At 52.6% G+C, this 15,289-nt stretch overlaps 1 protein-coding gene across 3 annotated transcripts in view; it reads left to right on the plus strand.

The window, feature by feature from the left end:
* The window catches only part of Grik5 (glutamate ionotropic receptor kainate type subunit 5), a 64,361-nt gene that overhangs the window by 17,346 nt on the left and 31,726 nt on the right, over positions 1-15,289 (plus strand). For all 3 annotated transcript variants that reach the window (XM_052168967.1, XM_052168957.1, XM_052168979.1), the window contains one exon: positions 8,119-8,322. In XM_052168967.1, the coding sequence (XP_052024927.1) occupies positions 8,119-8,322 (204 nt within the window). The remainder of the gene's footprint in view (positions 1-8,118; positions 8,323-15,289) is intronic.

Below are 15,289 nucleotides of genomic sequence, written 5' to 3' on the forward strand. Positions count from 1 at the left end.
ATTTCACGCATGTGGATTTGGGTCCTGGCTTGATATGAGGCGAACAGCTAGTGGGGAAGGATCTAGAACCTTTCCTGCTTTGCTTAATTTGTGTTTTCATTTCCAAGAGATTACCTGCCCCTTTCCCGTCTTCTACTGGGAATCAAACCCAAGAATCCGTCACTGGGAAATTCTAGCCAGGGGCTCTACCACTGAGACATATCCCTAGCCTCTTACTGGGGAATTTTAGGCATGTGTTTTGCCACTGAGGTATACCTCCATCTTCAAGAGAGTTTTTACCAAGGTGTAACACAGTCATACATAACACTCATGACTTTCACAAATTATAAACATTATATCTTTGAATTTTCACAAAGTAAACACGCTCCTTATCCTGAAGCCATGTCCCTGTCACTAGCCGCCCACCTTTGGACATAGATGAGTTGTGGGCGTGGCGTCACATCTGTACTTGCCTGGTACTGTTTATAAGAGCCACATGATTTCGAGAAGTTCAGGCCCCTGACAGTGCACATCTGTCACACCAGGATGGACACTGGGTTTTGATGTCCACAGCCATTGCACTAAGAACACTATATTGTGTGACTCTTGTGGCCTTGTCTTGATGCTTCTGTGGGTGTGTTCTGAGGAGTGGAGTTGCTGTGTCACCCCATGTCTGAGTTTCAGAGGACATCGCAAAAGCCCTTTCCAAAATGGCTGCAGCACGACCCTTCTTCCTGCTGTGTATGACTGGTTCTCCTTGGTGACTGTGCAGAAAAGTGCCCAACTGTAGGTGACCACCTTTGTGTGTTGGTTGTACATTTGGAAAATCTTCACTGGGGATGTTTTTGAGAAGCTGGAGATTAATAAGCATAGCTGTCATCCCCAAACTGTGGGCTGGAGGCCGGGTGACTGGGCCACATAGAGAGAAGACCCTCTCTCAAAACACCAAGGACTGGGACTGTGGCTCGTTTGTAAAGGATTTGCCTTTCATGTAAGATGCTCTGAGTCCGATCCCAAAAGGGGAGGGATATGACCTTTTCATTCATTTTGGAATTAGGCTTTCTAGAGACATGTCCTTTGCCTAACATGTGTATCACAGACATCTTCCCGCCCTCTATGAGTCATCTTGTCCAATTTCAAAAAATTTTAAAATTTCATTTTATTTTTATTATTTTCCGGGCATCTTAGTTGGGGTTTTTGGTGTGGTAGGACACCGTGGTCAAGAGCCTTGGGGAGAAAGGGTTTGTTCTTACAGCATGTAGTCCCATCATCCAGGGAGTGAGGGTAGGAATCTGGAGGCAGGAACTGGTGGAGGTCATGAGGGATCGCTGCTTAGTGGCTTGTTCTATTCTCCATGGCATAGACTTAGCATATTTTCTTATAGCTCCTGGGACCCCCCCCCCCCAGGAGTGGCGCCACCCACAGTGAGCTGAGTACGCCTACATCCATGCATCCATCAGGAATGACGAAAACGCCCTACAGGGCGGCTACCACCGAATTTGATGGAGGCATTCTCTCAGTTGAGGTCCCCTCCTCTCAGAGGCTCTTGACACTCAGAGGTTTGTGTGTCAAGGTGACATACAAACCAGCCAGCACAATGTGTTTATGTCTGTGCACCTGAAGAGGCTGGAGTAGTGCAGCCTCAGAGCCTCTCAGACTGCAGCGACAGGAGGTTGGGAGCTGACATGTGGGGCTAAGATGATAGCTGAACTAGCTTAGCAAGTAAAGCCCTTGTGTGCAAGACTGTTTACCTGAGTTCAAGTCCCAGAACCCACCCACAGGATAGAAGAGAAATCTTATCTCAAAACAAAACAGAAAAAAAACCTCTGTGTGTGTGTGTGTGCGTGTGTGTGTGTGTGTGTGTGTGTGTGTGTACAACTTTTTTTTTTTCCAAGACAGGGTTTCTCTGTGTAGCCCTGGCTGTCCTGGAACTCAATCTGTAGACCAGGCTGACCTCGAACTTAGAGATCTGCCTGCCTCTGCCTCCCAAGTGCTGGGATTAAAGATGTGCGCCACCACTGCCCGGCAATAATTTTCTTCAGGCTTGGTGGCAAGCACCTTTTACCCACTGAGCCCTTTCACTGGCCCTTGAGCCTGTTTAAACGTTTCTTGAATGTTTCCATGTGTGGAGTTCAGGTGATATCTTCCTGAGAACTGGCTCTGTCCTCCTGATTTGTTTTGAGGCAAGGTCTCCCCTGTTTCTCTTACTGTAGTGTGTACTGTACACAAGTTGGCCTGTGAGCTTCCAGTCAGTTCTGTCTCTGACCCACCCTGCCCTGCTATAGGACTACTGAGATTACAGATTCCACCCATCAGATCTAGCTTTTTGTGTTGTTGTTATTTTGTTTTCCCAGATGGGGTTTCTCTGTGTAGCCCTGGCTGTCCTGGAACTCACTCTGTAGATCAGGCTACCCTGGAACTCAGAGATCCCCTTGCCTCAGCCTCACAAGTGCTGGGATTAAAGGTATGAGCCACAAATGCCTGGCCACATCTGGCTTTTTATGTGGGTTCTGGGGATACAATTCAGGCTGTCATAATTTTGGTATTTTACCCTCTAAGCCATTCTCCCAGGCCCTCTGTCTTACATATTTATTTATTTTCATTTGGAGTGTGTGTTCATATGCATGTATGTTTACTCACACGGGTTCATCATTGCCACTGTGGAAGTCAGAGAAAAACACGTGGGAGTCGCGTGTCTCCTTCCACCCCACCATGTGGCCAGTGTTTGAGTCCACTGAGCCATCTTGCCAGCTCTGTCTTGTTTTGAAAAGGCTCTCCTTCTCTCCCCCTCTCTCTCTTGCTCCTTCTCTTCCTTCTCCCCTTCCCCCTCCTCCATTTCTCTTTCCCACTTTCCAGGCTAGAGCTTGCAGTTTTGCTAGATCAGCCACAGGCCTCACTGCAGCCCCAGGTCTGCCATTCTCCACCCACAACACGCACGCCCTTGCGCTGGGCTGACACATGGGTCCTATGCCAAGTCTGGCTTTACATGGCTGTATGCTGAGGCTCCCACACGTGCACAGCAGACACTTCACCTACCCAGCTGCTGGGCACTCCTCCTTCCTGAGGCTCCACATGCTTTAACCCTTTGCAATCTGTACACTTTTAGGTAAATCTGTGTATGTACCCACACCTACACCTACACCTACAATCTGTAGTCTTCGCTGACCAGTGTAGTGATGCTCACCTGAGACCCCAGAATTTGGCAGAAGCAATTTGAGGGCACAATGTGAGGTCTTACCTTAAAACAGAAATTTGACAGCATTGGTTAGGGGACAGATGATGAGACAAACGGGGGGGGAGGGGGGTAGGATTGTCATCAAGAGTTAATAAGGACAGCCGGGTTGTGGTGGTGCATACCTTTAATCTCAGCATTCAGAAGGTGACAATAGTGGCTTTCTGAGTTTGAGGCCAGCGTGGTGTACATACAGTAAGAACTATCTCAAGCCATACAAAACCCCCAACGTTAATAGCCGCCATCCCTCCCTGGACCCTCATTTTCCTTTCTTTGAGGTTAACAGCTTCCAGAAATGTCTCTACATACAAGACACACACACACATACACACACACACACACACACACAGACACACACATATACACACACACCCCAGCTCTTTCTTCCACTGAGAACAGCATCTTGTACAGGTTGTTCTGTAGCCGGCTCGCTTCTCCTCTTAATATATCTTATAGACCTTGCTATTTTAGTGGTTGCCTGGGATCCTTTTATGACAACGATGAACTCTTTAACATGACCAAATTAGGTCTTTGTTCCCACCCAAGCCCCACTGCAGTGACTTTTCTTGGACCTGTGTTTCTGCGCACAGATGCTCAGCTCAGCCAGTCCTGGGGCAGCTTCTGAGAGCTGGGCTCAGCCACACCTTAGCCTGTCCACAGCTCCACAGCGCTGGGTCTCTTAAAGAGTGTCTTGAAAGGAGTCTGATAATCTCGGCTCAGAGCTTCCTCCCTAAGAACCACTAAGAACACCTAGGCCAGCCTGGGCTACTGAGTGACTTCAAGGCCAGCCTGGGCTATAGAAGGACTTCAAGGCCAGCCTAGGCAATTTTGTGAAACTCAGTCTCGAATGAATGAATGCAACTAACAAATGGAGGGCCCCAAGGGGCTGCTCAGTGGGAGCCTTGGGTTCAGTCCTTTATGTGGCAAAGGTGGGGGTGGGGTGGGAGAGTGGGGGTGGAGCTCTGGACCTTTAGTTGAGTGCCCAGGGCTGTGAGTTGCAGTCTTGTGCCCTGTTTGCTGGAGTTCTGGGTTTGGCAGCCTTGCCATCTCTGTAAGCTGCGGATAGACGGAGCCCAGGCCCCTCGGTCTCAGGCACACGGGGCCCAGCAGAGCTCTGGTGAGATCCACGGGCCATGTGTGGATCTCAGCTCTGTGCTTTCTCCACCCCACCCCCACCCCCGTTCTGCTTTGGCTGGTGGCCTTGGGCTAGCCTTCTTACCCCTGACCTGTTTCCTCCTCTGTTGTACCTGGCAGGAGAACCCCAGCCCGGCACAGCTCCTCCTCTGGTCTCTTACTCTCCAGTTACCCCACCCCACCCCCGCTCTGTCTAGCGTCTCCCACGTCCACTCCCCCACTCTGTCCACTTGAGCTCAGTCTGGCATAGGGCTTAAGAACAGAGCCTGGGGCTTTGGAGTCACAATGACTTCCCTCCGTGTCCTCAGCTGTAAGACAGAGGTAATAATACCACCCTCCCACGCTGACAGAGCTGTCACACAGCAAGCCCACGAGAAACACCAGCGGCCGCCGCTATTATTAGTGTTTTCTCACATACCCGTCCCCGCTCCGAGAGGCAGCTTGGGAGGGAGCGAAGCCCCAGCCTCCCTCTGTCCTGCTGTCCCTCAGTTTTATCTGTGGTCTGAGAGCACACGGGCCTGTGCTGTACCCTGGTCTTGTGGGAAGTCTATGGCTTTTTAACAAACTCCCAAAACTCAAGAGACTTGAAACTGTTACTTCTTGTGATTCTGAGGCTTGATTGGGTGGTTCTCAGCTTGTCCCCCCTGGGGCTCACTGACCCTCATCTTGTGGCTGGCCAAGAGGTAACAGAAGCCTAGAATAGCCATGGGCGCTCGCTCCCGTTGGCTTCCAGGCCCTGGGTCACCTGCCCTCCTTCGGGCTGGCCTGGGCTTCACTTACATGTAGGTCTCAGAACTGCTCTAAAGTCTGAGGCTGCGGGGGGAGGGGGGTGGCTGCCACCTTCTGATGGAGGGGGGCAGGTAAAGTGAGGGGCGGGAGTGGGATAGGATTGCCACATCTGCCACCTGCTGTCTGGACGCCACTGCCACTGCGTGTGCATTAAAAACAAGCCCAGGCCTTTCATCCCAGTTATTCGGGAGACTGAGGCAGGAGACTCCCAAGTTCAAGGCTCCCCTGGTCTGCAGGGGTCTGGGCAAGTTCCTGAAACCCTGTTTCAAAACCGTGTAGAAAAAGCCAGTCCTGACTCTGCCAGTGAGGGGCTGGGGCGTGACATAGAGATACAGTGCTGTTTGTCTGCCCTGCCCTGCCCTGCCCTTGCCCTAGACTATCTCCAGCTTTGCAAAGAAAAAATAAAATCTAAAAATGCCCCCCCCCTTTTTTTTGTTTTTTTGGATTTTTTTTTTCTGAGACAGGGTTTCTCTGTGTAGCCCTGGATGTCCTGGAACTCACTCTGTAGACCAGGCTGGCCTCGAACTCAGAAATCCGCCTGTCTCTGTCTCCCAGAGTGCTGGGATTACAGGCATGCGCAGCCGCCGCTGCCGCCACCACCACCACCCGGTGTAAAAATGCCCCCTTTAATAGAGACTTCTGTGAGGATTTAAAGCCAGATGACCTGGGGTTGACAAGAGGGCTCAGAAGCCAAAGGTGCTTGTCCCAAAGCCTGATGACCAGAGTTCGATTCCTGGAACCTGCATGGAGATGTAAGGCGGGAACAGACTGCAGAGCGCCCTTTGACCTGTGTTCTTTGTGTGTGTGCTGTGTGTGTGCTGTCTCTCTGTGTGTGTGCTGTTTGTGTTTATATGTGTAAAAATTTGGCATAGGGTCTCTCTCTGTAGCCCTGGCTGTCCTGTAGATTGCTGGCCTCAAACTCAGAGAGCTCCACCTGCCTCTGCTTCCCAAGTTCTGGGGTTAAAGGTACTCACCATCACCCAGCACCGCCACCACCTAGCTAAGGATAAATAATTTTTTTCAAGTCAAATTATCTAAAAATTACACACAGGGACATGGGGAAGGGTCTGTCCCATGGTAATCATCATGGCTGTTATTACCAGAGAGTTCCCTCTTGGGTATTTTCTGAGCCCCACGTTCCTTTGTGTGATGGGACACTGCCCTACCACCCGTTTAGATGATAACTGCCAAGGCAGTGATGGTTTTACTCCAGTGGCCTCCAGACGCCCTTCCTCTGCTGGACTCTGGAAGTCTCTCGGCCTCTGTGCTGCGCCAGAGAGCAAGAGAGCTCTCTTGTGACCCTCAAAAGTAATCTTCAGGGTAGCCACGGACGATGACACTCACATCTTAAGTCCCCACACCCAGACAGCTGAGACAGGAGGATCGTGAGTTTAAGGTCGCCCCACCTTTAACCCCAGTCCTCAGGTGGAAGAGGCAGGAGGAACTGTGAGGGTGGAACCAGCCTTGTCTACGTAGTGAGACCTTATCTCAAAAACCACACAGCACTTGGCCGTACTTGTAGAGGACGGAGTTCAGTTGCCAGCACCCACGTGGTATTCTTACAATCCTCCAGTTTCAGGGATCCAGTGCTCTCCTGGTACCTCTGTGGGCACCAGGCATGTCTGTGGCATGCAGACATACATGCAGGCAAAACACCCTTATGCACAAACATTTAAAATCTCAAAAGAACACCAACCAAAAGAACATCCACATAGCAAAAGGCCAGACGCTGCAAACTGGCAGGTGTGTTCGTGTGGCCTAAAAAAAAAAAAGTGGCATTAGAATTTGAATGACTTGCTAACATTCATAATCAGGAGATTTTACAAAACAATCCAAGCTTCCAAATTCTCTTGCAATTTCACCATCTGGCGTGTCATGCCTGCCTGCCGCGTGGCAGCTCGGGCTGGAGTGAAATCCTGGTGAGGGATACTCTCTTGGGGCACGTCGGTGGCTCGCTCGCTCGTAAAGTCGGTGTAGTGACTCACTCCCGGCCGTGTGAAAAAAAAAGAGGAACTCTACACTGAAACTACCCACGTATGTGACAACAGAGAGCACGGGCTGTCTGGTGGGACTGAGTCCGGTCCTGTGTGTACCTGTGCGTGTGATAGGGATAATTTGGGTCATGTGTGTCCTAAGAGAACCTTGGAAAAACTTCATTCTACTTTGATACAAGCGGCAGTCAGATTCCCTCTAAAGCACCCCTTGATCGCAGGCATGAGGGGGGAGCCCAGTGGGCTTTGGGTTGGCTGTGTAGTCATTTGTCTCCCTGTGACAGTCTGATAAGAGGCTGGTAGAGCCTTCACCCACAAACCCCTTAGCTTCAGGCCTGTTCTCTGCTCAAGGCCTTCTAAAGCAGGAGGTGCACTAGCTGGGCGTGGTAGCACACTGCTGTAAAGCCAGCCCTTGGTAGTAGACGCAGGTGGACCAAGGGTTCAAGACCAGCCTTGTCTGTACCTTGAGTTCAGCCTGGGTGACATGAGACCCAGTCTCAAAAAACTCCTCAGGCTTGGGAGGCAGAGTCAGGCAGATCCCAGGGGCCTGCTGGCCAGTCAGCCTGCCTTCCTCTGTGTTCCAGGCCAGTGAGAGACAATGGCTCAGCAGTTAAGAGCCCCAGCTACCCCCAGGCAGGTGTGAGCTCCTCAGTCCCCAGCACCCACATGGGGGCTCACAACCGCCTGTTAACTCCTGGGACCCAACCATGCCTTCTTGTCTTGGCTGGCAACATACTATATACATATAATAAAGGAGATAAAAGAAAAACCAAGGCAGACAGCTCCTGAGGAATGGCACCTGTGGTAGGCCTCTCCACACAGGCACACACTCGGTTATGTACACACAATCACAGAACAAGCAAGCATGCAGGGGTCTGCCATCCGGCCCTACACTGGGGGCAGATTCCTCTCTAGCAGATGGCCCCGGGCCCCAGGCTCCAGGACGGACTCGAACCCTAAGCTCTGACCCCTGCTTCTCTCTTGCCCGCTCAGGAGAACCCGTACGTCATGCGCCGGCCCAACTTCCAGGCGCTGTCGGGGAACGAGCGCTTCGAAGGCTTCTGCGTGGACATGCTGCGGGAGCTGGCCGAGCTGCTGCGCTTCCGGTACCGCCTGCGGCTGGTAGAGGACGGGCTGTACGGGGCACCTGAGCCCAACGGCTCCTGGACGGGCATGGTTGGCGAGCTCATCAACCGGGTACGGCTGGCGGGTTGGGGAAGGAGGAAGGGAAGATGGAGCCAGATCACAGCGCAGAGGGAAAGAAACAGGCCTGAGGTTGAAGGTGTACTAGTTAACCTTTGCCAGGGAGGAAAGGCACAGCATTGCGTCACCTCCTGTGCTTTCCCAGGATGCTCTTCTCAGGTGATCAGTGAATGATGATCACGTAGAGTCGGAATTAGGTAAAAGCTTGAAGTAGTCAAGGGAGGCTTGAGGCCCTGGGTTCAATCCTTATAAACCAGGCGTGGAGGTGGTGCGCCTGTGCTCCCAACACGGGACAGGCGGAGGCAGAAGACCCTTTGTTACTTTGTAAGTGTGAAGCCAGTCTAGGTTTGTCACTTGAGACCTTGTTACAAACCCAGCTAAAAAAAACCCCAAAACCAAAAAAACACAAACAGAGCTCTCATTAGGTGCGGATGGAGCACCTACTGTGTGTCTTGCCCTGTGATGGATTTGGACAGGGACCTTGCCCTTCGAGAACTTGTTAGGGTCCAAGAAGCAAACGACCACAGTCCAGGGCCACGCAGATTCACATAGGTGGAGAAACTCAGCCGGCGGGGGGGGGGGGGGGGGCCCAGAGTGACCCTCACTCCGCACTCAGCTCCCCAGGAGGGCCGTGCTGCCTGAAGCGGTGAGCAGGGCGGGGGCGTTCTATAAAACATAAGGAGAGAAGGAAGATGTTTGGTGGATGTGCAGTCAGGTGTGAGGGAAGGGGGCACCTCGCCAGCCCGTCCCTTCCCCCTGAGGGACCAGTCAAATGATGATGATGATGATGATGATGATGGTATAATATAGAATAGAGCTTATTCAAGGCATGGGAGGGGAGTTGAGGGAGTAGAGACAGAGAAAGACAGGGAGTAGAGTAGAGGCTGGCCATGAGCATGTGGAGGAGGAGGAGGAGGGGGAGGAGGAGCAAGAGGACAGAGCAGGAGCAGGGGGAGAGCAAAGATTTAAGGGTAACCTAGGCTGCAGGACAAGACTCCCCCATCCCCACTCCCCCCCCCACAAACTCACTCCAAAAAAACACCTCATGGTGGTACACACCTGTAATCATAACAGACAGGGAGCAGAGGCAGGGGGATTACCAATACCAATCTCACAGTGAGTTCCAGACCAGCAAAGACTACATAATGAGACCATAAAAAAAGGGGGGTCATGATGAAGTCAGGAGGCACCGGAGCAAAGGGAACATGGCTTACAGAGCTGGGCCTCTGAGAGAGGCCCTCTGGGTGAGCCTGCCTGCGCGTGGGGAGAGCCGGGACGAAGGCAAGGAGGGGAGCCGGGCGGGAGCGGGGAGGCAAGGGCAGGGTGGAAAGAGTGTTTTCCGAGTCAGACCCACTGGGCAGGAGCTCACAGATCTCCTTCGAGCTCTGAACCCCACTCTCCCCCTCCCTATAGCAAGGACGGTGCCTGTCAGACAGCAGGGGACCATACAGTTTCCTCTCGCCATTTTCCATGTGTGTGCATGGATGCATATTTTTGTATGTGATGTTCATGTATGTGGCCGGCTGTACGAGCACATGTGGAAGCCTCAGTAGCTCAATCTGCTCTCTCTTTTTGTTGTGTTTTCTTTTGATTCATTGCATAGCCCTGGTTGTCCTGGAACTCTGTAGAGCCATCTGCCTCTGCCTCTGCCTCTGCCTCTGCCTCTGCCTCTGCCCCTCCCCAGTGCTGGGATTAAAGGCATATGCCACCACGCCCAGCTTCAGACTGCTCTTAAAGTCAGTTTGTAGCTGAAGATGACCCTGATCATCCTGAACCATCTCCCAATGATTGGTATTTGGTGGTACTTGCCACCAGTTCATGGGAGGCTCAGGCTTGAACCCGGGGCTTCATGCATGCTAGACAAACACTCTACCAATTGAGCCGCACCCCTGACCCCCGTAGGCTTTGTCTTTTATTCCAGAGAAAACCAGGAGGGAACTCGTTAGGGGCAGGAGCTGGGGTGAGAGCAGGGAGCTGCAACGTGGGCAGCCGGGACACTGGACTTGGTGAGGCCCGCCTCTGTCTCTCCCAAGCCAGAATTGACTCCTTGGGAGCCCCTGAAAGTCATCCAGATAGACACGAGCGGACACTTTGTGACAAGGACATTGATCCCTCCGGGCATTGATTCTCTGAAGTTATTTGAACAGTAGAACTTCTCACTGAAAGCCAAGCCGTTTCTGAAGCCCACACAAAACAGCTGCTCCTGAGGAGGAGGGCGTGGGGCCGGGTCCCCACTGCCTAGTCCCTCCACTTCAGCCTGCAGGCAAGCCCTAAGGCGTGGTCCCCTGAGGTAGAGGACTGGTTTAAAAGCTTCTCCCCCAGAGCTGGGAGGTGTTCCGGCCCAAATCCCAAAAAGGGAGGCCTGAGCAGAGGGAAGGAGGCCCAAGGCTTTGGTGCTGTTCCAGGTTCAGATTCCCCATGGTCTGTGTCCACGTCCCACTTCTCTTCCTAAAAGAGTGTTTGCGTCTGTGTGCGAGCACCTGTGTTTGGGTGTAGGTCAGGAACTTAGGCGTTAAGGCTTTACCCACCGGCCCAGGCCCATCGCATCAGCCCCGGGAGCGGAGGCCCCAGAAATAGGTGCCCTTCAGAGAAGGACGAGCCTTCAGCCTGTCCTCGGGCATCTTCATCTCCGTGGCCCTGGCTTCTCGAGGTGAGCATAAGGATTTGACACCTGAGACCGACCACTGTATCTGGTCACTGCACAGCCAGACCCTTTCATCTTGCTTCTGCAGTGCACTACCCATGTGACCTTTGGCAAATTAACGTTGCTGTGTGTCCTGCCTTCATATGAAATTAGAGGACCAGCTCCCGGCCGTAGCGTGCTGGGATCAGCAGATGATGAAGCTGTGTAAAAGACCTGGGGCAGGGCCTGTAGGCAGAGGCGCCGCCTGCATGTGAGCTGTCAACATGTTCATCTGTTTGCCATCCAACTAGCATTTATTGTGCTACTGTGTACCAGGCTCTCTGCTTTACCTTAAAATAACCAAGCCAGGCTTGGCCTTGCCCTTACTGGGCAGATCAAGGAGCCGGAACCCCAGCAGGTCAAGCTGGTTCAACTGTGAGACAGAGGGATAGGCTGGCCCCAGGTCACAGTAGAGATTGTAGAAGACATGGTGGGGACCAGGGCTAGAGTGCAGCAGAGACTAGGGGAGGGAGGACCTGGTGAATGCAGGCCTGACGGCTCCTGGGGAGTGGGGAGAGGGAGGGGCTGCAGTGCAGCTCCCCGGTTCGGCCGGGCAGCTGTGTCCAGCCTGGGCAGCTGTCAACCGTAGAGGAGAAGCAGGCCGGGTGCACATGGAGGCTGAGTCTGGGTCCTGCTGAGTGCGCTGCCTGCCTTGGCTGGCCAGGCTTGTAGAGTCACGTAGCACGTGGGCGTCCTCACCCGATCGCCCCTCTCGACTTCACACACTGTGCGTGTGTGTGTGTGTGTGTGTGTGTGTGTGTGTGTGTGTGTATACGCGTGTGCGCGCGCACACTGGCAACTCTCCAGCGGTTACTTAACTTGGGAGTGAGCTTCCCTGCCACCCGCCTGCCCGCGGCCTCAGCTTAGCCACACCGGGATAAGTTCCACCTCCCGGGTTGCAGCCAGGTGTGTCTGCCCCTAAGGCATCCGCGTTTGCAGACCTCCCAGCAGACATTAGGAAGCCTGGAACCACCAGGACAGTGGTTGCTCTAGCCATCAAATGTTCCTCCAGGACCTTGCCCAAGCGCCCCAACCTCACAGCCTCACAGTGAAGGAAGGATTTGCCTCGCATGCAGTGAGACTGTCCGGTTTGTGACTGTGAGCCAGAGTGGGCACCCCTTCAGGCTGGTCCCCAGGCTGCCTGTTGACCACTGACATCTGGCCCCAGCCAGAAATCTTTGGTTGCTCTCAGAGTCCCATCCATTTATCCCCCCCAGAGGCCACTGCTGGGGACCGTCATTCCCCCTGCACCAAGAGTTCAGGCTCTGTCCCTCTTTTCTTTTTTAAAGATTTATTTATTTTTATGTACATGAGTGTTTGCCAGCACGTATGCCCACATAGCACATGTGTGCCTGGCGTCCATGGAGGTTAGAAAAAGACAAAGACATCAGATCCCCTGCACGGGAGTTGCAGACAGCTGCTGGCCGCCATGAGGCTGCGGGAACCAGACCTGGGTCCTTTGCAAGAGAAGGCTGTGCTATTCACTGCTATTAGCTCCAGCGTAGTCTTTCTTTTTTTTCTCTTTTACTTCCTCCCTCCCTCCTTCCTCCCTCCCTCCCTCCCTCCCTCTTTCCCTCCTGTCCTCCCTTCCTTCAACAAGATCTCTTGTCTGCTTGGTCTGCAGATATGCAGTTGCCTGCCTGAGTCTTAGTGTGCCTTAAACTTGGAAGCAGTTGGGGACTCAAACCGGGGGCCTCACACATACTAGACAAGCGCTCCCCCAACAATGGCACCCCTAGCCCCAGCCCCGCCCCCGTGCTAGCCCCTCACCAGCCACCTCACCTCAGGCCATTCTACACAGTCTGCTGTGCCAGCCTGACCTACAAGGCAGAGCAGGCATCTTAGGCCAGCATGAGAAGGCAGCGGGCTTGGACTGTGGGAGCGAGGAGTTACGCTCTGATACAGTTTTTCCTGCTCCACCAGCCATCCCTGGGCTGGATGAGGACGTCCTCCCCTGACCTACCTTGAGGCCTTGATGCTCCTGATAGATAAGTCTTGTGCTGTGAGCAGCCCTCAGGGAGTGTAAGGACCTTGGTCAAGGTGTTATGTTCCATTGACAGGGCTGTGAGCTTCCATCACCCAGGGCCGCGTGGGCAGCCAGTACCCTGACCTCCAGGGGGTCTGAGGTCCACTGTGGCATCCTTGACACTGGGCATGCACAGTGGTTAGCAGCTGGCCAGTGGGCTTCAGACTCTGTGGGGAGGGGATCGTGTAGTATTCCTGGCAAGCCACTATATCACTCTGAGTCTCAGTTTCCCCTTTGGAAATAGTACAGTATCCTCCTTCCCTCCCCCCCCCACATACACACACACACACACACACACACACACACACAGAGCTTTGGATTAAGTGGGAAGATTTGTGAACTGCCACACAGGTGCTGAGAATTGAGCCCAGGTCTTCTGGAAGAGCAGCCAGTGCTCTTAACCAGGGAGCCATCTGGGAGTGGTCACAGGGTGTTACAACATTGCCTGTGGGGTCCGGTAACCCTGGCTTGGACTGAACTTGCTCCTTACTGGTTGTGTGACCTACAGATAGGTCAGATAGACTACCAGAGTCTTAGTGCGCCCCAAACTCAGAAGGTCATCACTGGGGGACATATGAGAGCCACACAGATGCTGTCAGAATGGAGACAGTGTCCACATCACCTTGGATGTGAAACACCCCAGGCGGGAACCTCAGGGGTATGGATGTGCTGGAAGCTGCTGTGGAACGAGGGTCCATAGGGCCGCTGCCCATCCCCCATGCACAGGCACACGGCCTTTCTTCAGCCAAACACATTGCAGCTGATCCCAGCCTGCCTACTGTCCTCATCCAGCCCTGCCCCCGGGGACTGCACCACATCCCCTAGACTGGCATTCTTAAATGCTCTGCTGTATGCCGCTCTAGTTCCAAATATTGATGTGTTAAGGAAGGTTAGCTAGGTAGGTGCAGAGATGGAAAGGAATATTTCCATAAGGCAGCTCTTGAGTGCTTATAAAACCATCATCTTGGGGCTAGAGAGATGGCTAAGAGCACTGGCTGTTTTTCCAGAAGACCCAGGTGTGATTCCCATCCACCCACGTGGTGGCCTACAACTGCCTATAATTGCAATTCCAGGACACCCAATAACCTCTCTGTCCTCCGCTGGCACCAGGCATGGTGCCAGCATGTATGCGGGCCAAGCACCCTACACATTAAATAAAAATTAAAAGCAAAAACAAACCGTTATCTCCCAGCCAAGCGTGGTGATACGTACTTAGAATTCTAGTACTCAGAAGGTCAAGACAAGATTGCAAGTTCAAGGCTGGCCTGGGCTAGACCCTGTTCCCAAACAAAACCATAAACGAAATCACCTTGCTGCAGTCCTGGATTATCTAACTGTGTGTTATAAAACAGTATTATAGCAGGGTGTGGCTTCACATGCCTTTAATCCCATCACTCAAGAGGCAGAGGCAGGGAGATCTCTGAGTTGGCGGCTAGCCTAGTCTACAGAGTGAGTTCCGGGACAGCCAGGGCTACACAGGGAAGCTCTGCCTTGAAACAAACAAAATGAAAGCAGCGTTATTGTTATTTTATTTTGCATAAAGTATACTTTTATCAAAATTACATTCGTGCCTGTTATCAGAAGTTCTTCTCTGACTGGGGTGTCGCTTACTCAGCGGGAGAAGGTTTGGCTTGCGCAAGTTTAGCTTTGAGTGTTGGGCTCGACCTCCGGCATTGCAGAACCCAAACCAACACAAGCCCTTTGTTTGCCTTGGTTCGAGAACATTCGACACAAACTGATAACCCATCGGAGGGATTAGCGGGGTCACTCCATGCGGCTTGGCGTGGGCCATGGTCTCACACCTCCGAGATAGCCAGGATGTGGGGCAGATCTCTCTGTCCTTTTCTTTAAATTCATTAACTTACATTTAAAAAAAAATTTTTTTTTTGAAACTGAGTCTCATGTAGCCCAGGCTGTCTTGGAATGCATTGTGTAGTCCAGGGCAACTGTGAATTCCTGGTTCTTATGCCTCCGCCGCCCAAGTGGTAGGTATGGCCACACCCAGTTATAGATTTACCACTTTTATTTATTGTTGCAAAAATGGTATCTTATTACGCGTAGTGCTGTGTAAGCCACTGGTCTTCCATTTTGTCTTCATCTGAGTGTTGATGTGTGCCTCTCCTCAGAGTAGTCTCACGTATAGACCAGGCTAGCCCCAAACTCAGAGAGCTCCATCTGCCTGCACCCCCTCGTGCCCGCGTCTAGGTGTGCGCTGCCATGCCTGACCTGCCGAGCCTGTTGACATCTCTTTT

The sequence above is a fragment of the Apodemus sylvaticus genome, chromosome 1 (genome assembly GCF_947179515.1).
Source record: "Apodemus sylvaticus chromosome 1, mApoSyl1.1, whole genome shotgun sequence".
Lineage (NCBI taxonomy): Eukaryota > Metazoa > Chordata > Mammalia > Rodentia > Muridae > Apodemus > Apodemus sylvaticus.